The following is a 22,933-nucleotide window of genomic DNA, read 5'->3' on the forward strand; positions in this document are numbered from 1 at the left end:
ATATAAGCATTTACATAGAGTTGTTTTTAACTATTGTTATTGTAAGTTATTTTAAGCTACTTATTTGAAAACTTTTAACGATTATACAAATATCTTTAGGAAATATTTTAGTTAAGTTGATATTATAATTTAGTTTTTGCATTTAGCACTACAATTTATCACTTTTAACTATTCACAAAATATTCATTGGATTTTTTAAATGGAACTGAAATTTATATTTAAGTTGACACTGTAATGTTATATTTAAATTAACAGTTTAAGTATTTCGTACAAACTGTTCCAAAGTTGTAGCTTTAAATTGATAATGGTTTACATTCAACAATATATTAAATCTAATAAATTAAGTATAATATGTTAAAAGTTAAAGACATAACTTTATAAGTAGAAGTAAATATATTATTTTAATATTGAAATTTAGTTTATTTATGATTACACTTTAGGTTTGATATTTATTTAACATTATTAACCAAATTATAATCATTATTAGAAAGACACTACAATTTATCACTTTTAACTATTTACAAAATATTATTTGGGTTGTTTAAGTTAAAATAAAATTTATATTTAAGTATGTCCTGTAATGTTATATTTAAGTTTATAATTTAAATATTTTATACAAATTGTTCAAAAGTTGTAGCTTTAAAATGATAATGGTTTACATCCAACAATATATTAAAACTAATAAATTAACTATAATATGTAAAAAGTTAAAAAAACATAACTTTATAAGTAGAAGTAAATATATTCTTTTAATATTGAAATTTAGTTTATATATGATTACACTTTAAGTTTGATTTTTATTTAATCTTATTAACCAACTTATAATCATTATTAGAAAGAAATTGAAAGGTGATGGGAGTTTCAAATGAATGTGGTGAAAGGAAAAATGCATGAGAGTTTCAAATGAATGTGGTGAAAGAAAAAATGTTTCCTTTATAATACAGTATGATATGATGATATGATATAGATATAGATATAGACTAGGCGAATATCCGCGCCTTGCGTGGAATAAAATTATTTAGTTAACCTTTTAGTAATCACATGTCATTGATAATATTTATGTCATTTAATTAACTAAAAAATAATTTTTATTACATTTAGATATTTAGTTAATATAACATTATAATTAATTTGAACAATAGATAATATAACACTTACTAAAGTAGAATCATTTAATGGTATACGTGTGTATAAAATTACTTATATTTCTCATCTATTTTAATTAAATAATGTTATGATTTATTAACTTTAAAAAAATTGACGATGTTGTAATTTCATCCTGATGATTATTTTAATTATCAATCATTGTTTGTGATGTAACAGAATTTAATTTATAACTTTATTTTATTTGAACTATTATTATTATAAATTAATTTAAAAAAACTTATTTGAATTTCAGGTATTATAAAAAATAGTTTTTGGATATCTTTTAGTTAATTTTACTTTCAGATTATGTTCTTTTATGTTTATTGTATTTAATATTTTCCTTTTAACTCTTGTAAAAAATATACATTGAGTTTTTTTAAAACTTTATTTGATATTTTACTTTAGGTTTTAAATTTTACACTTTATTTTTAAGTTTGTTTGATATATTAATTTGGGATATGCGTTTAACACTATATTGAAGTTATTGATAATTCAAGAAGTCTTTAATTTATCATAATATTTATAATTATTAACATATTTAAGTTAGAAAGTACATTATATGGAAATATGAAAAGTTGGAAGTTTCAAATTGATGTGGTGAAAGAAAAAATATTTCCTCTATAAGTATAGTATGATAGTATGATATAGATATAGATATAGATATATAGATATTAATATTCTGAGGATATTATTCGAAACTGGGTACTCTTTTTTCCAAACCTTGATTACAATATTTTGTTGATTAGTGGACTTGCCTAGAAGTTTAATGATTTTATTAAGTTCTTTCGTAATTTTTATTTTATTTTTGCAAATGCATTACATAAAATTTGAAATAATATTCTAAAATAAGTTTCATTGTGTTGGACTCGATCAATTTTTGATAAAATTACTTGGTGGTAACAAAACAACGAGTGAGAGGGAAAACGGGAACAAGCTGTGCTGCTAAACCTTTTTGTATGATAAAACCAATTCTTTTGAGTACTATATCTATCGACCTAAGGGACATAACATAGTTATGCATGATCCGTTGTACTCTATTAATATATTTGGATTTCAAGATTCGTGTTCGGGAAAGAAGTTGGCATAGCTAGGGTCAGGAATGGTCTCTATCTCCTACTAGTTGAACAACCACATAAGCCCTTAGGTTATTGTTCCATGTTACTTCTAATAACAAATGATGTTAACTAATGGCCTATAAAGCATCTTACAGCTTCTAACTAGTGATGTATGGTGACCATCTTGATTCAAGAATTAAAGTTTCTAGCTCAAGATGGATTGTTACATTCAATGAAGACTATATGTGTGCAGACCCGGCCCAATAGGGGGCAGGTTGTGTATTGACCCAGGGCCTCAAAATTGTCTAGGGCCCACTTTAGAAGTATGTTAATGTATATATAAAAGGCCCATATATGTTTTTTTTCTGAATTTCTAAGCCCAATTAACTGACATAAGAATAAAATCGAAAGAAAAAAGTGCTTGATTTCTCGCATTCCCATTGATTCGTTCAAGGCTAGAAGGCAAGTGACGATTCAGTTTAATGAAATTTTCCATTGAAACGTTACATCTCTCTCTCTCTCTCTCTCTCTCTCTCTCTCTCTCGAAGCAAAACAATCTTTAATCGATTTCTAAAAATAGCCTATTTTTCTGAAATCGATCCATCCTCTGATTTTTTTTGAAATTAAACATCGATTGCCCCTTCTTCGATCTGCACTCCATACTTTCGATCTCCGGCGTCGAATACTGCATCTTCTCCGATCAATTCTTGTTCCTAATTTCAGGTTTGGAATCCACTTTCTTTTTTCTGGTTCTGTACACTTCCATTACAACTGATGATTTGTTTAAATCGATTAAAACACTTGAATTTTAAGCCCATGAATTTCTTTGGAATTAACGAAGCTTATAATCTAATTTAGTGTTATAATTTGATTTTTTTGTTATAATAATAAGCACTAATCTTTGTATGAATTGTTGTGTGGTTTAACATTAAGCACTTAATGGTGATAATTTGGTTTGATTCATACCTATTAATCTAATAGGCATCTGAATTTGTGATAATCTGGTTTGATGTTAATGTTATCCACGAAACACTTATGCATCTTTTTGTGTGATTTATATTATTTGTATTTAAGCAGAAATTGAAGATTCTTTTTTTCTTATTGATTTCCATGATTCTATGAGTATAAACCCAATTCCAAAGTTCTTTTTTTTTCTTCTGATTTCTCTTATCAGCTAAAGTATTTTACTTCAATTTAATGTTTTTGATTTTTTTTTCATATCCGAATTTAAGTATTTTGCTATGTTTATGTAATAGAGTTCAAAGCATGTTCTTTTTATTTTGTTGTTTTATATTTATAGTTTTAGATTTTTTGGTTTTTGGGGCGTGTCCCAACTCTTTTTCCTTTCCATAAGTGCGGAGTCCCCAGCCTTCAATTGTATTAATTTTTTTATATTTAATAAAATTTACGGAGGTGCCGTCTTCTTTACCGAAAATAAAATTATATTTTATATCTATCGCAAGGGCCCCGGTTTTTTTCCCGGGCCTCAAATCGTCTTGGGACGGACCTTAATGCATGTTACTGTAACAAAACAAAACGTGCAATAAGAATGCTCAAAACAAAATCATATTTTCATAATCATTTGTACTATAAGAATGCAAAACATAGATTTCTATATATAAAATTAATGGGCAAATGTCATTCTAACCCAAGGAACTTGTTATGTTTGTTTTAAAAGGTCACTAAATTTTTTTTTTTTTTTTTGTACATTAAGGGAATAAAGTCCGAATTTACTGTTTTAAAAGGTCCTTATTTAACTTGTTACCGGGTAATCGGGTAAAGTATGGTGATGTGTCTTGATAAATGGGATTAACACTTAAGAGGTTTGATATAGGCTTTACATTTTGTCGAACACCTTGTATGCATTATTTATCTCCCTCTCTTTTTTTCTAACATGTTTGTTAAATTTCCAAAAATTAATGCATGTGCATCCATCCTGTCTTCAGATATTCAATTCAACAAATAAAGGAAAATGAGATTAAGGAAAATGAGATCCGGTTTGATTTTGAATCTACTGTTCATAGTTAACCTTCGTCAGCCATATTCACCCTCCTAAGAACTTGCATACTACAGACCAGACCAACAACATTAATAAATAACGATCAAGAGAAGTTGGGAAGATGACAGAGAGGTAAAGAATCTAGACATGGCTAACTATTCGACGCTGCTTTCGCAGCTTAGTGAATCAGGTTCTTCAGCGGGATTTTTCACTTCAAGACATGTAACAAGGCGTTCAAGTAATTCCAAGCCCTCGACAACCATCGTGCCAACCACAGACAACCGAAATCATCTGAAGTGAATAAATGGCCGTCGCTGTCGAAGTCACAGATATGAGGAGGCACCATGACGGTGCTGATGATAAAGGTGATCGGCTAGATTTCAGTCAAAATCGACTCCAATAACCCAACGAACACAGATTTCAGTCAAAATCGACTCCAAAATTGCGTTCGACTTATGTATCCCAAAACTGATATCAACTATTAAACATTCATATCAACCATTAAACACTCATATCTTTAGTTTTTCGATTCGAACTCAAACAAATCAATTTCTCACGATGTTCGTTCATGAAGAATTAGAGAAGGATTTAATTACCATTGACAATTTTGAAGCTTTAAGGGCATTCCAGGTCAGAGTTCAGATGTTTGTTTTTGTCTGTTTATGTGTTCTTCAATCAATTTGTAGGACATCGATTGTGGCAGTGTGGTGTTGGATTTTTCCGAAGACGGTTCGATCGATTGCGGTACAGGGATGCGAAGTAGATACCGGTGGTCATTGGTTGTCGATGGAGATTTTCGGCAAGAAAAGACGGAGGTGGAATAGATGAGGGTGTCTTCGACGGGCTTTGAGGTTATGCTGTGTGGATTCGGTGTTTAGAGTAAAGACGAAGACGGAGGGATGAAGATGGGTTAATGCCTATGATCATGTTTAAGTTTTTTTTTTTTTTTTTTTTTAATTTGTTTTAATTTATATTATTATTATAATTGAGTGACCTCTTATAAGGGGTTAAGGGACAATTTCAACGGGTCACATTCTACTTCCTTTAATGTACAAAAAAAAAAAAAAATTTTAGTGACTTTTTAAAACAAACCTGTAAGTTGGTTGGGTTTGCCCATAAATGAACAGATGAGGGATATTAGTACTGAACATTGATTCCTTTAGCTTAACCCATGCTGCTTGATGAGAAGAAATGCGATAGGTCAGCAGGGAAGCACAAACAGAGAAGACTAGAAATTACGTGGTAACTTTAGAAACATATTCCTAATGTTCTATCCCACAATTTTACACCAAAAGAAAACGATCACACTCATGTATATGTTTAAGGTGAAGTTTGCCTCCGGAGCCTAGTGAAACACAACTCTAGTCTTAGAAGAAACGAATTAATGATGACATTCAAGAACCCAAAATAGGCATGTCTCCATGAATGTTTGAGAATCAACAACCCACAAACACCCCAAAACCCAAAGGCAACACCAGCCACAACGCTAACAATGAATCCCTTATCTAACTTGTCATCATCGGATTCTTGTTCTGAAATATCTTGGTTTGTACTTCTTGGCTCATCACCAGGGCATACGTTCAGCAGCGGAACCCCACAAAGTTTAGAATTTCCAGCATATGACGACCCGTTGAAGCTCTGTAACTGCGTGCTCTTTGGGATTCTTCCCGACAAGTTGTTAAAGGACAAATCCAAGAACCCTAGATAGCTCAATTGTGCAAGGCTTGTAGGGATTCCTCCAACTAGGTCATTTCTCGATAAATCAAGAAAATCCAATTGACCCAAACGACCGATGTCTTGAGGTATTGATCCGGTTAACGAGTTTCTCGAAAGATTCAAAGCAATGAGACCCAAAAGACTCGTGATCTCACCTGGGATTTCGCCTGTTAGTCTATTGGAAGAAAGATCAACGCTAACGACCAGACGCAACGTATTTTGATACTCTGATTGCCTTCCTTTCCATTGCAGTAATACTTTAAACACAACCCTTGCTCTGACAGCTAGTCTTGTTCGTACCAACCCCACTGCATTGTACTCAAAACTTGATCGCAAGGTACCTCTATCCCGCATAGTCATCCCTGTAATATTATTGAGGCATTTGGGTATGTTCCCGGAGATATTGTTAACAGAGAGGTCCAAAATTTGAATCATCTCGAGCTTACATAAGCTTGTAGGAATGGCTCCATGAAACTGATTCGACTGTAAGCTAAGAACAAGCAGCAATGACAAGCTTTCCCCTAACCATTCTGGTATCTTCCCCGACAGTTGGTTTTCTCCAAGATCAAGAAGTAGCAACGAAGTGCAGTTTCTTAAAGATGGTGGCAGCTCCCCTGTCAAACTATTGCCTCGAATACTAATCATAGAAACAAACTCGAGGGCCCCCATCGATTCAGGCACTACCCCAATAAATCCATTGTCTTCAAGGTTGAGAATAGCCAGGTTATTAAGAGTGTTCCAGCACTCTGGAAGCTCTCCTGAGAGTTTGTTATTAGAAAGATCAAGAAGGCTTAAAGTAGTCAGGTTACACAAGGAAGAAATCGACCCGGATAACATGTTGTCATTGAGCTTTAGAGTAACGATGTCAAGAGGAAACAATGGTAAGTTACCCGAGAAGTTATTTGAGCTCATATCGATTATAGGTTGGTTACCGGATATAAAATCCAAATCCGGAATCAATCCTTGGATCTGGTTGGAGGAGAGATTTAAGTATCGAATACCCGGAATCAACGACTCCCAGAACCAACTGGGGACGGAATCATTGATTCCGGTGTTCGATATATCAAGCACGGAGAAATTCGTTTGAGTTCTTAGCCATCCCGGGAAAGAACTCCCGAGTTTGCAGGATGACAACGAGATGGTTTCGAGTTGAAAAGTTGCTGACCAATCGGAACCAATTTCTATAGCCAGGGAGTTATTCGACAAATCAATGTATCTCAAACGAGAAAGATTAGCTACATGCGTTTCAGATATAGTTCCTTGAAAGAAATTCGAAGATGCACCCAAAGACTCGAGCTTGGAGAGAGGCTCTAACTTTTCAGCTAGAGTTCCATTTAATAGGTTTCTCTCAAAATATAATTCCCGCAAAGAAGTGAAAACAGAAAGATTAGGGAGAAATCCATTGATACGGTTATCCGCCAAATCAAGGATGGAAAGATTCGAGATTTTTTCAAAATCTCGTGGGAAGGATCCGTTTAACTGATTTTGTCCAAGGTACAGTTCCTTGAGAGCTGTGAATGTTGTAAAATCAGGCAAAGAACCGCTTAGTTGATTCCCATATAAATCAAGAACTTGTAACGACATCTGTGGCAGGTTGCTGAAAAAACTAGGAAGATCTTGGTTGAGATTGTTCCCAGATAGGAAAAGTTCCCGTATGTTGCCCAAGTTTCCAAATGAAACCGGGATACCACCTTCGAGGCCATTGTTGGTCAAATCTAGGGTTTGAAGGTTTTTAAACGTACCAAATTCTTCAGGAATGATACCAAGGAGCTCGTTGTCTGAAAGATTGATGTCAGTAAGGCTGCTACTAAACTTGAATAACCAAGGGTATATCTCAGAGGCTGGAAGATAGTTAGAATTGATATCAAGAACTGCAAAAGAATTGGATAAGTTTGTCATGGAGGGAAAGAAAGATTTGGCAGTGTTATTCGGAAGCAAACAGTTTACAAGGCGTAAGTCTACAAGGGAGGGTAATCTGATCGCATTATTCAGTAAACCAAGTGAGTCACTGAGGTCTATATAACTTAGATTTAGGTACTTGAGAGAGGAAAGATGGGAAAGCCAATCTGTGTTCTTTAAAACAATTGATGTAGCTGAAAGATCAAGAGTTTGTAAGTTGGAGAGATTTCCTAATTGATAGGGAATTTCGGGTGAAGTTAACTCGATGTTAGAAAGTATGAGGTGTTGTAGTGTCTTGAGGGAACCAAGGAAGCTTGGGATACGAGTGAAACTGTTTCCACTCAAATCTAAATATGTCAAAGAATTTAATGAAAGCAATGAAGAACCGATTTCACCACTGAGACCAAGTAATTGATCAACTTCTTCTAACCAAACTGCAGGAAGATCAAGCCTAATGACTTGGCCTGTGTCGTTGCTGCATCCTACTCCTCTCCATAGACAGCAGTCTTGTGAAGTGTTGGTATTTCTCCATGACTTGAGAAGGGCGTAATCGTCCACAACCCCTTTTTTGAATTGCAAGAGTGCCATCCGGTCACGCTCTGAGCACCTTGTTTGGGCATAGTTTCTTCTTGGGATACAGGAAACAAGATAGATATTGCTGCATATGAGAATGAAAAGCAAATAAAGAGGAAGATTCATGAGTGATGATATTTGGTTTCAAGAAACCAAAACAAATTAATATGAATTTCTTGTACAAATACAGCTCGCAAATACTATGATATTATTTGTTGAGTTATGGGCAATATTCTTTTTTATATTATAATATTAAGATAGGATGATGGGAGACTATATACATAGTTGAATATGGAGATTTTAGACTTCCGAAATGTCAAAGGTAGCATAAAACAGATATGTCATCCCCTTCACAACGGCATTCTCATTTTATGATATTTTAATTACATAATTAACAATCATGCATACCCTTGGACATAATCCTAGTTGTTTGGATACCGAGCAATGAATCTACTCGATTAGGACATGTTGAATATGAAAAACTGCAATAGGCCAGCAAGGAAGCACAATTAAATATGAAGAACATAGGGATAAATAAGTCCATAAAGCTCCTGCAGTGTCAATTAATCATATGAAAAATGAAAAACTAATAAACAGGAAGATGCATGAGCGATAATATGGTTCCATGAAATTTGAAAGGAGCATGGAATTCTAATTCTTCTAATCTTTATTTTATTATTGAAATAATCTTATTATTTTTAGAGTTGACTATAGGCAATATTCTCTTTTAAATTATAAAATTAAGATAGAATTGACTAAGGAGATTCTTCGGTTCCAAAATATCAAAGGCGGCCTAAAACAAAAGGGTGATCTTCTTCATAAATACGACTCCCTTTTCAATCCACAAGATTGCTTCTTATCTAATATGAAATTTTTAATTAATATTTCTCGAGTTATGGGCGATATTCATTTTACATTAGAAAATTAAGATAGGATATGATGATGGCATCCATAGTTGACAATCGTGAGATTTTACAATTCCAAAATGTTAAGGGTAGCATAAAACAAATGTGCCGTACCCTTGGGTAGGGCTGTGCATGGGTCGGTTTTGAACCCAAACCCAACCCAACCCATAAGTGGTCAGTTTTTGGTTTTCAGAACCCAATAGGATCGGTTTCTGGTCGGTTTGGTTTCTCGGGTTCTCAGGTCGGTTTGGGCGGTTTTTCGGTTTCTTGGATTCAACCCATACATTCACGGGTCCTAGGTTTAAACCCATGAGTTTTCGGTTTTAACCCATTTTTCATAAATGAAGCAACAAGTTAAATACTTCAAAAAACACCAAATTTAAGTTAAATACTTCAAAAAACACCAAATTTAAGTTAAATACTTCAAAAAACATGAGTCTTACAACAAATAGTCTATTACAAGTTACAACCAAAGCCCGAAATAATCTATTACAACCAAAAAACAATCAAGTATGGGTCGGTTTCTTGGGTTGGATGGGTCGGTTTCTGGGGCGGTTTGTCAGTTTTAAGTATGGGTCGGTTTCTCGGGTTGGAGGGTCGGTTTCTAGGTAAAAACCGAAACCGAACCCGATTTTTCGTTTTTTAAAAAATTTAAACCCTAACCGTCGGTTTTGCTTCAGTTTTGGTTTCGTCGGTTTTAGTCGGTTTCTTGGTTTGGGTTTGCTCACCCCTACCCTTGGGCATACTTGTTAGGAATAATGTCTATTTCCTTATAGTCTTAATCACATAACAAGTATGGATACTACTGACTTCATCTTGTTAGTGCAGGTTTGTTGGGGACTAAAGTTGAACATTTTTGGAACTTGGCACTAAAGGTTGAGGGGCTGTTGGGTATTATTGTCAAAGTAAAGATGCAACTTTAAAATGATTGTATGTGATAGCTTGGATGCTTGTACGTGTGGAGCTTTAACTGGATGCACTAAAGGTTTGGGAACTTGTAGTATGATAACTGTATCCTCTTAAATGACACAGTTGTATTCATACATGTATAATGAGACGTATTGTATTCTTGTATGCTATATATAGATGGAAAGAATTATGTTTTCATTTTTACCTCACAATATACTCTCGAGATTATCTATATGATGTTATTTATGTTTTTTTATCTCCTAGAACTCTTAGTTAGGGTTTCGTGTTGTTGATCTTTGTTACGATAGAACAATATTGAGTGAAGAGTGTAGTGTAGGATCCGTATAGTGAGGTTTATCTTGTAAGTGGAATCTTTTTTTAATGAGAAGTTGATGTTAGTCTGACATTAAACCCTAAACAAAAAGATCTTAAAATCCAAAATAAACAAATTAAGTTAAGCAGAAATTGGAATTTGAGTAGTATTAATGTATTATATTTCCCTCTACGTAATGATTAGTAAGAACATTAACAATGTTCTTATTGTGGTTGGTCCTTCAATGGATGTGAATCTTGTTCTCGGGTACCTTAGGTATCATCGGAGTGACCCACAACCTGAGTTGTTCAATCATCAAGATCATGTGCTACCATGTTTTCAACAATGATGTCTCATGGTTTGCTCTTTGTATGACCGATGAAAATGTTTTGAAACTCTCTTGTGTCACCAAGCCTCGAAATGGATGCTTCCCCTTCAATCTTTATTTTTAAAAAATGGTCCCTTAAAGATGTTGATTTTGTTGATCATGGTCCCTTAAAGATTAAATTAATTTTATAGGATTTTTAAAACAACTTCCACGTGGATGCCATGTAGGATGGTTACCTGGTGAACATGATATAGTTTGATCTAATTGCTAAATGGTGACAAAATTATAATTAAAGAACTTAACTAACATGATTAGAACTTTAATAGAATTTTAGAACTTTCATGATAAAAAAAGTTAAAACTCTGTAAAGAAAATAACAAAATCAAAAGATAGGAATGAGTTGTAACATTGATAAAAGATTGAGGGCCGAAAGTCGCATACGATAGAAGAAAGAGCGAATAACGAAAAGAAAGGCGAGGAGAGCCACAAAACCCTAACAACAGCATCGTAGCCACTATCTGCCTCCATACATATTTAATCGAAGGGAAACCCAAAAAAAGCTTCAAATCAAATCATGGCGATGGCGAAGGCGAAATACGATCTGACACCTCGAATTGCTCCGAATCTCGACAGGCATCTGGTGTTTCCGCTGTTGGAATTCACTCAAGAACGTGAGCTTTACCCAAACGATCAAATCCTTAAAGCTAAGATCGAGCTTTGAACAACACTAATTTGGTTGATTACGCCATGGATATCCACAAGTCCCTTTACCATACCGAAGATTTTCCTCAAGGTAGTAAACTCTCTATTTACATATGATTTTTGTTACTATTTTTTCCGTTTTTTCAATTATCCATGTGTGAATACTGAATACCCGTGTTTGTAAAACCCTCGGTCGAGACAAAGAGAAGTGTTACAGTTTGATTTTCAGATGCTAAATGTAGTAGCTTCGAATGATAAAATGGATATGGATATTGCTTTAAATCTGTACCAATTTTATTAGGTTTTCAGTACTACACATAAAGTTTAATGTGTGTGAACAAAATATCCTGTGAAAATTTATAATGCGTATGTATAGATGTATATGTATATATGTAGTTGTTCTGAGGTTGTGAGTTCTTGTTATTAGATAAGGTGGACAGGAGAGTAGAGGTAGTGGCAAGATTGAAGTCTCTGGAGGAGGCAGTGGCTCCACTTGTAACATTTTTGCAAAATCCAAGTGCAGTGCAGGAGTTGAGGGCTGACAAGCAGTATAACCTTCAGATGCTCAATGATCGTTATCAGGTACATTGTTTTTACTTGATTTTCTCATGTTTTTTTACTAAGTGGAAACTGTATTTGTGATCTTATAGTAGATGAATTTATGTTTTGGGCTTTCTTATGACCATATCTCAGATAAAATTCTACACTATCTTGATTTCTTTCTCTTTGTTTTTTAGTAGTAGTTTTGCCAGCTTTAGGCACCTTTTAACCGGCAAGATTATGGCAATAGAATGTCCTTTGACCAATTCACAAAGCTAACAGAAGTATTATACTTTCCTGCCAACAAAACATGTGACAGATTTCAATTCCTTCAGTCATTTATTTTGGATTTTGAGGTCTTTTTGTTTAGGGTTTAATGCCAGACTAACATCATACTTTCCTTAATTTGTTTATTGTAGCATATGCTTCACGTTTCTTCCTATTACACCGGTATAAAATTGCTTTTATATCTGAACGATTAAGTTTTTAGATGTTTATGTGGGATTGGAATTAGCATCGACGATGATAATTAGACTTCGTCATCCTTGCACTTTGATTCATAATGAAGAAAACAATGGGGAAAGTATTTCTGAGATGTTTTTTCTTCTTCTACATTTACGTTGCCAAATATATATCAATTTCTTTACTTGTTTATTAAAACTGATCTTTTTTTGGATGACTTTAGAGTTTAGAATTTAGAAGAAGAAGACGTGTGGCCCATTCTGGCCCATTACGGCCTGTAAATGCGTTGTTTTTCCATTAGAGTTCATAGTCCCCGTATGATGGTGATGTTGCTGCTGTTATAAGTATACACCTTGCGTTTTAAATCTATCATAAAAAAAATCACCAGGATCCGTTCTTAAGTCGATCGTATGCTACTTGATGTTGATCTCAATCTGTCCTGTTTTCTTTACCTGTCTTTCATTTTGTTACAAATTTTTTAAATGTTATGTTGATTAATTATTCAAGTGCTGGATCGATGATGCTTATGAAGAAACTGCGTTATCTATCTGTAAATTCCTTAATCGGATCTGATGATAGTTTAAACTTCCTGAGATCCTTCATTTATATAATATCTATCACGTATTTTATTTCCCTCTACGTAATGATTAGTTGATTTTCCTCAGATCCATTTTGTGTTTTTATACGAGTTGTATTTACGATTCTTCTATATCCTGGTTTAATTAGATTGCTTTTATATCTGAACGATTTAGTTTTTAGATGTTTATGTGGGATTGGAATTAGCATCGATGATGATAATCAGACTTCGTCATCCTTGCACTTTGATTCATAATGAAGAAAACAACGGGGAAAGTATTTCTGAGATGCTTTTTCTTCTATATTTATGTTGCCAAATATATATCAATTTCTTTACTTGTTTATTAAAACCGATCTGTTTTTGGATGACTTTAGAGTCTAGAATTAAGAAGAAGACGACGTGCCGCCCATTCTGCCCATTACAGCCTGTAAATGCGTTGTTTTTCCATTAGGGTTCATAGTCCCCGTATCGTGGTGATGTTGCTGCCGTTATAAGTATACACCTTGCGTTTTAAATCTTTCATAAAAAAATCATCAGTATCCGCGGATACCCGAACCGGAACCGGAAAAAACCGTAACCGAAAAAAACCGAAACCGAAAAGAACCGGCTCTCTACGGGTCGATTTTGGTTTTGACAGTTAGGTATCCGCGGATACCCGAACCGAACCGTTATATATATATATATATATATATATATATATATATATATATATATATATATATATCCTCCTTATTCTAATAAATGAATAGATTTTTTTTCCTATTGACAAGTGGTATAATATTAGTACACCTCATTAATATAATATGTCACCTATCATGTCACTTGTCAACCTATTAATTATTCATTTTAAATTTTAAATTTCTCACTCTAATTTCATTAAATTAATAATTGAATAATTTATTCTCTATTTTAAATTTCAAATTTTAAAAATTTTCACTTTAATTATATTAAATTAATAACATTAGATTAAAAATAAAATAAAACTAATATAGATGATAAGGTGATATAATTTCACGTATTTATTTAAATCAATGATTATAATTTTATATAACTAAAAAAATATATATATCTTAAGCAATAATTTATTTAAAATAATTGATTAATAATTTTGATTTTTTAATATGAAAGTTTAATTTTATAACTGTGGTTTTCACAAGTTATAAACTAATATATATATATATATATATATATATATATATATATATATATATATATATATACTATTCATCCGCATTGTTTCAAATGATCTATAACCACTAGGCATGATACGATCCAATTAAAATTCAAGTTGACAATTTCTAGATATACAGTTCCACATTCTATCTTGTTTTCGTTTTAATTTTATTATTATAGTTACTATATCAATTATATCGTATGATATTTGAACTTTATATGTTCTTTTTGACTTCGTGAGTTACTAATTTTAAGAAAGAAATGGACCGAAATAGAGTTTGCAGTTTTGATTGAGTTTGATTTTTTTTAGCGGGTATCCGTAAACCGAACCGTGGTTACCCGTCTTCACACGGTTCGGTTCGGTTCGGTTTTTAGGCCAATTCGGTTCGGTTTCGGTTAGTGTACATGAGATACCCGTCCCGTGGTCACGATTCATAATTTTATTACTATCCGAACCAAATCGCCCCATGAACACCCATAATCAAAACTTTATTATTCCAAACTTGGTGAAGTTTATATATATATATATATATATATATATATATATATATATATATATATATATATATATATATATAAGATCAAATGTGAACCATAAAAGATTAAAAATCGTAAAAACAATTCATTTTTAATTTATGTTTAAGATATTTTTTATTTTTTTAAGATTTTGATTTATTTAAGCTTTTTATAAATAGAAAAAAAACAATAAGGTTACAATGATCTTTGTGTAAAACTCATTTCATAACTTTTAATCAGATAACAATCTTTCATAATTAACCAAGAAAAACAACTATCTCATCTCCTTTAACCACCTTTGATGAACACCAGCCACCACCGCCAACGACGACCTCACCACCGCCATCACCGCCAGCGACGAATTTCAGATCTGGAACCGTCGTTACCTCTTCCCCGTCAAAGATGTACAAGCTCCAGTCGATTTTAGATGTGTGATTTCTGGCTCAAATTTACAATATTCGCCTCTAGATCTACAATTTTCTACTGCAGATCTATGAAGTTACGGTCAGGACTACAACCATCTCCTTCTAGATCTGCTTCGTCTCCACTTTCTTTCAGATCTATGGTTCATGCTTTGTTGATTGTTTTTTGGTGGCCGACTTCACCAAAACAACTCTAAGATCTAAAGCCAAAGAATTTGTTTTGAGGTCAGATCTGAAGAGAAAATTTGAAAACTTGTTTTCACTTGGTGGCTGGTGGTGGTTCCTCTGTCGACAACATCACCATTACCTACTCATCCGACGACTTCTACTACCGTCATCTAATTCATCGACATAAAAATCGCCACCACCTTTTCTGATCTATCACCAGATATGTTCAGATCTCAATAGATCTACTTGAGATCTACATCGGATATCACCTGATCTACATCAAATTTGGATCTGAAAACCACCAACACAAATCAGATATCGATCTAGAAATCACCACCACGAACCACCAGTAAACTGATGTCGTCGAGGATATGAAACCGACCACTGTTGCCTACCACTGCATGCTCTATCGTCGCTAGATCTGGATTTGAGGTCGGCTACCAATGAAAATGAGGTATGTTTTGAACCTGTTATGAATGAAAGTCCTAAATTCTTATATTAAATTGGGAATGATAGCCTTGAAATGCTCTATTAAAATGTGATTTAGTATGGTGCGTAAAAGGTGTTTGATGAAATGATTCAACAAATCAAGTAAGTTGTAAATACTATAAATGAGAGTCTGAATTGTTTTATTAAACAGTGAATGTGATTCCTGCAACTTTTTATCTTTCTCTCTAATATAATGTGATATTATTGAAGCTTGAAATGCTAAACTATTGTTAATATAATAAAAGGCTGCAACAATGCTTTATCCTACTAATGTAACTAATATAATACAAGTGCCTGTGTCCTCCCCTGGTATGTGATGTGGAAAATGATTACGCACTAGTTTTATCCTACTAATGTAACTAATTTCTATCTAAGGCAGTCTACCTTGTTGTAAATAATATAGCTCAATAGACAAGTATCGAACACAGGGAACAATATTATTAGCTAATTCTTACCTACTACTAACTAAATTACTAAGAAATTTAGAAAAAATGTTTTTTCTCTAGTTTTGCAAGACTTGAAACTTAGTTAACTAAGCTAAACTAACAATTAACTAAAGCAATTATCAAACTAAAGCAAGAAACAATAAGAAACAATTTAAACCAAGGTATTTGAGAGACTTTGGTTTAGCTTTAATTTACTTGCAATTATGGTTGATTTATGGAAGTGCAATGGATTAATGTTCAATTGGTTACTGATGCCTAAGATGACCAAGTTAATATTCACCAACTTAATCCTTTAGCAAACAAGTTCATTCATACGATGATCAGACTGATAAACTAACGAGCTTACTAGTGTTTGGTTCGAGTTAAATTAGACTTATAATAGATTGATCTAATCGGTTAATTGATTCAATTCAATATATGATAGGTCATCGTATATTAGCTCCCACAATTATTTACCCACTTTTCTATCTAACCCCAGGTTTTTGTCAACACTCTAGTCCTACAATTTTTGTAATCCACAAAGATCATAAGATTCAAGTTCAATTAAGAAACATAGTTATGCAAACTTAATTAAACTCGGCAATAAATAGATAAATCAGTTATCATAATCATAGAAGGTTCTTTAATAAGATAAATCAACAAATAACCAATAAAAACTTAATCCAACCATAAATCAAACAATAGATAGTCAAGCAAATCTACACCAAACGAAATTCATAGGGTTTTAGCCTATGATTTCAGCAACTAAAGTCAGAAAAACGAATTTCATATGCGTAGACATGATTAAACTAAAATAGAAAGTCGTAATTAAGAGTTTTATTGCCTTAATGCTCTCAATTCCCAAGCTTCAATCCAGATCCTTGGCCTTCAAAAATCGTCAATAACTCCCAACAAAAGTTCCCAATTCGGAGAATAATGGAAAGTATTTATAGATTCCCGAAAAGCAGATCACCACGACGTGGTAAGGCCACCACGTCGTGTTTTCATTGTTATCCCGTATTCGGCAAGTCTTCAAATTCAACCGGGAAAGGTCAAAACACCACGTCGTGGGGAAGTCACCACGACGCGTTGAGTGCATTTTTCTTTATTTAATACTCTTCATTCAAATTCCTTGGCTTCCAGCTTCCAGCTTCCTTTCTGCTCCAAGCATATCTTTTATCCCTACAACACAATACATAACAAATTAAATACCTTTTGTTCTATAAATGGCATAAAGTAATTAAAAATACTAAGATGTGATGTACAATTATATGTATAGATATGCACATATCAGTATGCATAAGAGTCCTAAAATGATTTATTAGTTTGTGAATTAAAGTCTTGAGATGTAAGTTTTAAATTGAGAATATGGTTGCAAATATATCACTTTTTATATCAAACTATGAATTTATTGTATTAAGTTGTGAATTTTGTGTATTAAACTGTGAATCGACTGTTTTAAGCATTGAATTTTATATATTAAAATATGAATTAATTGTATTAAACTGTGAATTGGTTTTATTAAACTGTGAATTGACTGTATTAAGTTGTGAACTGGTTGTATTAAGCTATAAATTTTTTATCAATTTTTTGTTTGTTTATGAAATATGAGATGAAATAAGCTTTATACACATGTGATTTTATCTGATTTGATTAAAGTATGTAATATTTTAACTGTTAATATTTATGTAAATAAAATTTAAAAAGACACTAGTGTATATAGATCTGAAAGTATAAATGTAAGTCTTAAGTTGAAAATAAGGTTGTGACTATATATTTTATGTGTATTAAATAGTGAATATATTATATTAAGTTGTGATTTTTGTGTTATAAATTGTGAATTGACTGTTTTAAGCTGTAAATTAAAAATAATAAGTTGTGAATTTTCTTATGAATTTTGTGTTAAAATATGATTCATTTATGTATGGATATTTGTATTAATTTTTTTGTGAATATATTTATTTTTGTGTTGATAAATTTGTAAGAATATATTAGTTTTATAATTATTTTGCATTACACTCTTGATTAGTAAATTAATTGGTTTATTAAACTGTGAATATAATATTTAATATATTGATCCATGATTTTATATACAGATATGATTTGGAAGGAATGATGGTTACGAAAGTGATACATGTAGTTTATGACGATGTGTGGTCATTGATGGTGGTGGTAGAGTTTAGGTTTGACTTATTTGAATATGTGAATTAGTGTATAATGGATTGTATTATGTTGTGAATTTTATATATTAAACTAAAAATGGATTGTATTAAATTGTATATATTATATAAATTTTATGTTAAATTATGAATGTATGTATGCATAAATATATTAATATGGGTATTAATAAATTAATCTATCTATTAAACTGTGCATATGGTAATTTAAACAGTGAATATGTCTTATAAACCATACGTTTTTTTAATAAACCTACAATTTAAAAGAGAGAAAATTGAATTTGTCAAGACAATTTTTTTATTATTAAATTTTCTATATTTTGCTGCAAAAATGAAATGGTTTGTGTTAAAAAGTATTACCAAAGAAATGGAAGCTACAATATTTGTTCTATTAAATTGTGAATACGACTAGAAAAATGCCACTGAATTTGGTGTTAGTCCGGCTGTGGTCCGAAGACAGTCCGACATCGGTTCGATGATGGTACGACGACAAGTGGAAACTAGTTGAATGAAAAGGTTTGATTAATACAATATAAATGTTGGATTTCTCCAAAATGTTCTTAATGAAAATATTTGAAAAAAAATTGTTCTTTGGTTCTGAACTTTTTTGGGTTTTTATTTGAACAAATATATATATATATATATATATATATATATATATATATATATATATATATATATATATATGAATAATTGTGGACCAATCATTTTAAATTTAATTCATTTCATTTGAAATTTAATTAATAGATAAGTGTAGAAATTTAATTATGTATATTCATTAAATAATATCTTTAATTATAATCCCAGTTTTTTTATGGAAAAACTTAAATTCAAATGAAAAAAAATCCAAATTTTAATCTTTATATATATGATCCCTTAATCAGTTATGAAGAGAGACATCGTTTCATGCCTCTTGCTGATCTCGTCTTCAACGACTATTTTTGCACCTCACCTCGACAACAGGTTTTTTCCCCAAAATTTTTGTGAGCCGATCACCATTATCATCTTCATCTCTCTGTTCTCTTTTCAATTGAGATTTCCATGGATTAACATCAGTATCTTAAACGATTTCTCTCCTTTTCACGAACCAGGTATGATCTTCGATTAGGGTTCTTATTATATCAATTGGGGGTTCGAATTTCTTCCTGGGTCTAGCAAATTTTCGCCATAAGTTCTTATTTTTTGTTGTTGGACTATTCAGAGGGATCCAAGTTGATTGGGTTCAAATTGTTTTTAGGTTATAAGAGAAGATCTTTAATCTAAAGATAGAGGGAGGTGTTGTGGTGTCATCAGATAAGCAAAGTGCATACGCCATATTCTTAATATGAGGTAATACCTTTTTTTTTCTTTTTTTTTTTCTAAACCTAATAGATGCCATTTTGGTAGAGTTAGTTAAATAATTAGATATTATAGTTATATAAGAGTAGTTCTATTGTTATGTGTATTCCATACGTGGTTAGTAATAATTTCAATTCGATTTTATGAAAAACTATTAATGCATCAAGAGAAAAATGATTTTATTTGGATGATTGGCTCCTCTATATCATACAAAATTAATATGTCGAATACTCACGATACACTTACTTCTTTGAACTTTGTAGCATAATGTCTCCATAAAGTAGGAGTTTCAATAAGTTATTTTATGTATATTAAACAAGGAAGTGGGTTGTGTTTTTTTTTTTTTGAGTTTAATGGTTGTGACTTTCATTTCATTAAATAAGTTTGTTGGTTGTGGAGTATACTTACATAACTTGTTATGTGCCATCGAGAAAGTTATCGTGACAAATAAATAAAATTATTTTTTAATCCATATTCAATTATTCTTGACCAATGAACAAATCTTGAATTGTGATGAAAGATGTATAAATTACCTTAAGAATATGATTACAAGAAAAGGCTTATTTATATGAACATATAGTCAGCTAGTCATTTGAAGCTTAAAAAGTGAATTCTTACTATTCAGTTTCATGTATGTTTATAGAATTTTGATTCTTACTATTTAGTTTCATGTATGTTAATAGAATTTTGATTTTTACTATTCAGTTTCATCTAATATGAGGTTTTTGGTTCTTGGTTTGCAATATATTTTTAGTTCATTAATTTGAGGTTTTTGGTTCATCTATGTTTATTATGGTTTCTGATTCTTATGTTTTTGAAATTTAATGGCTAAAAATGTGTTACTTTTACGTTTTTAACAAATGTTAGTTGCATATTCTGTTAGAATATACATAAAATCAATCTCAAAAAGTATGTTGATCTTGGAAATTTGTCAATTATACCAAAATTATTCTTTCAGAATGAACAATTTGTATTGTTTGTTAGATTTATAAAATTCTGAAAGAATTGAAGTTGATAAAATTCTTGTAGTAATACACTGCTTAAATAGTTTTTTTATGGGTTTAGGTTTTGAAGGGGTTGTCATTGATATGAAATCAAGTTCAAGAACATACAAACACATACAAGAGAAAGGACTTAGAATCGAGTTCAAGAACAAGTACATTCTACCAAGAATTACATTCTTACGATAATACATCACATTTTCGTAAGAATAGTTGAAAAAAGTCGATTATTTGGACCATTGAAGAAGATCAAGTGTATTTGTTCAAATATTGTATATTTAAGAATGCTATTTGTTAAGAATTTTATTCATTTTTTATGACATTCTGGTAGAATATGTATAATTATATTAAAATGTATAAGGCTTTTATTCTGTAAGAATATATATGAATTTGTATTTAAGTTTGAATGTCTATAAATAATATAACAATGTTGTTATTATTCAACTGGGGTTCAGTAATTTTGTTATTCTTCAATAACATTCTGACAGAACATTTTAATAGAACATCATTCTAACAAAATAACATTCTGACGGAATAAAATCAGTTATGGTTATAAAATACATTAGAATTGAACTTAAATTAATTTTTAAAAAATCAAAATTTTTAAATCAAGAGAATTAATTATCCCTTAAAATATGGAATTTTCCTTTTTAAATTTATCTTCATTGACTAAAACATCATTAGAATTAAATCAGATGGTGTTTTTCTATTATCTTTAATTCAATAATAATTATTAATCACTTTATTAGAATAACTAAAATGATTGGTCCACAATCAATCCTACATCCACAAAATAGATAGTTAGAATACAATAACCTAACCCTATATATATATATATATATATATATATATATATATATATATATATATATATATATATAGAGAGAGAGAGAGAGAGAGAGAGAGAGAGAGGAACGATCAGTTGAGAACTTATAGTTTCCCGAGAATCCGAGAACTAACTTTAGACCATTAGATCAAAAAAATGGAGGACTGAGATTTTTTATGGCAGTTTTGTAAATAACTTGAAACAAGTGGCATGGGGGTATCTATGCTTTTTGACCCAGGGGTGTTATTGACATTAAAATATGAGATAAATTCATCCCTAAAAGCTAATCTAAGAATAACGTCGAATCTCTTTCTCTCTTTCCATAACCAATGTCGCACCTGTATATCGTCGATGATCACTCATCTTCTTCCTCTATCGTGTCTTTTAAGCGAGACTAAATTCCGGCGGAATCGGCAGTGAATCCACGAGCCAAGAGATTGACGTCATTCATTTTTGGGTTCGATTGCGATAGTAGATCGTCGAAGACCTAAATCGTTCGATGGTGGATCTTTTGATAGAAAACGTAGGTTACAAAAAAAAATATGCACTAAGCGGAAAACATTTAACAATTTAATGATTAGGGCACATGCAACCTATGAAGGATCTATGTCTTTCACGTAAAGGAAACATACTATGAACTATCGAAACTTCTTGTCTAAATCTGAATTCATAAGATGAAATACATACATTATTGATTGTGTAAGCAAACAATCAAGAAACCCTTTACTTGATCTTTTGGAAGCAAGCACCACAAGCGTCGTGCCTCTAGTGGTTCACACCCAACACAAGCAAGAAGGATATTAAGGAGAGAGGGGGAAGAAGATCAAAATTTCGGCCTAACTCTCTAAGGTATCATTGGCCGAAAATCATAGCCCTAGGGGCCTTTATATAGTGCAGTCATGAATGAAGAGTGTTTGAATCGAGTTTAGAAAACGAAATCAATAACAGAAAGCATTAAGAACAAAATCATAAATAATATCTGTTTTTCTCATTAATATTCTGAATGAGTACAAAAGTTCTAGAGAGAGAATGAGAACGAATTGCCCAAAATCTCCTCTCTACTTCTATACTAACTCTATATATATCGAGTGATACAGACTCACAAAAAGTATGCAAGGACTAGATGTTCGACATCGACACAAACAATATGCCTTACAAAATACATACACAACAAAGTACTAGACTTCGCACCTATACAGACCAAAAGACTTTCGACCTCTCACTGGACATTTCGTACTCAACAATCTCCCCCTTAGTGAGAAGTGTTGAAATCA

The 22,933-nt window shown here is 31.8% G+C and overlaps 2 protein-coding genes, 1 long non-coding RNA gene and 3 other non-coding genes across 10 annotated transcripts; 5 read left to right on the forward strand and 1 right to left on the reverse strand.

Moving 5' to 3' along the window:
* Positions 1 to 5,520: 5,520 nt before the first annotated feature.
* LOC145111552 (receptor-like protein EIX2) lies at positions 5,521 to 8,403 on the reverse strand. Its single transcript, XM_079047820.1, has one exon. The coding sequence runs from the start codon at positions 8,401 to 8,403 to the stop codon at positions 5,521 to 5,523; it is 2,883 nt and encodes a 960-aa protein (XP_078903946.1).
* A 2,938-nt stretch (positions 8,404 to 11,341) lies between these two features.
* On the forward strand, positions 11,342 to 18,624 carry LOC145115049 (eukaryotic translation initiation factor 3 subunit E-like). 4 transcript variants are annotated; one of them, XM_079051194.1, is made up of 4 exons: positions 11,342 to 11,636; positions 11,973 to 12,127; positions 15,126 to 15,857; positions 18,414 to 18,624. In XM_079051194.1, exons 1-3 carry the CDS (start codon positions 11,591 to 11,593, stop codon positions 15,246 to 15,248), a joined length of 324 nt encoding a protein of 107 aa, XP_078907320.1. In that variant the 5' UTR covers positions 11,342 to 11,590; the 3' UTR covers positions 15,249 to 15,857; positions 18,414 to 18,624. The 4 variants fall into 4 exon arrangements, 1 of the variants encoding a protein (XP_078907320.1); XR_013711407.1 differs by lacking the exon at positions 15,126 to 15,857 and having other exon boundaries at positions 11,344 to 11,636; XR_013711408.1 differs by lacking the exons at positions 15,126 to 15,857; positions 18,414 to 18,624 and adding an exon at positions 12,283 to 13,180 and having other exon boundaries at positions 11,344 to 11,636.
* LOC145118182 (small nucleolar RNA snoR26) lies at positions 12,596 to 12,685 on the forward strand. The gene has a single exon (XR_013713157.1). It is a non-coding gene; the product is annotated as a small nucleolar RNA snoR26 (small nucleolar RNA).
* LOC145118184 (small nucleolar RNA snoR27) lies at positions 13,056 to 13,148 on the forward strand. The gene has a single exon (XR_013713158.1). It is a non-coding gene; the product is annotated as a small nucleolar RNA snoR27 (small nucleolar RNA).
* On the forward strand, positions 13,327 to 13,416 carry LOC145118181 (small nucleolar RNA snoR26). Its single transcript, XR_013713156.1, has one exon. It is a non-coding gene; the product is annotated as a small nucleolar RNA snoR26 (small nucleolar RNA).
* Positions 18,625 to 19,363: 739 nt separating the features above from the next.
* LOC145116336 (uncharacterized) lies at positions 19,364 to 21,219 on the forward strand. Of its 2 annotated transcripts, none has more exons than XR_013712007.1 (3): positions 19,364 to 19,585; positions 19,696 to 19,823; positions 20,898 to 21,219. It is a non-coding gene; the product is annotated as an uncharacterized LOC145116336 (long non-coding RNA). The 2 variants fall into 2 exon arrangements; XR_013712006.1 differs by having other exon boundaries at positions 19,369 to 19,585; positions 19,732 to 19,823; positions 20,898 to 21,217.
* The last annotated feature ends 1,714 nt before the right edge of the window (positions 21,220 to 22,933 follow it).

Source organism: Lactuca virosa, chromosome 5, assembly GCF_052849685.1.
Source record: "Lactuca virosa cultivar CGN04683 chromosome 5, Lactuca_virosa_CGN04683_v6, whole genome shotgun sequence".
In the NCBI taxonomy this organism is placed as follows: Eukaryota; Viridiplantae; Streptophyta; class Magnoliopsida; order Asterales; family Asteraceae; genus Lactuca; species Lactuca virosa.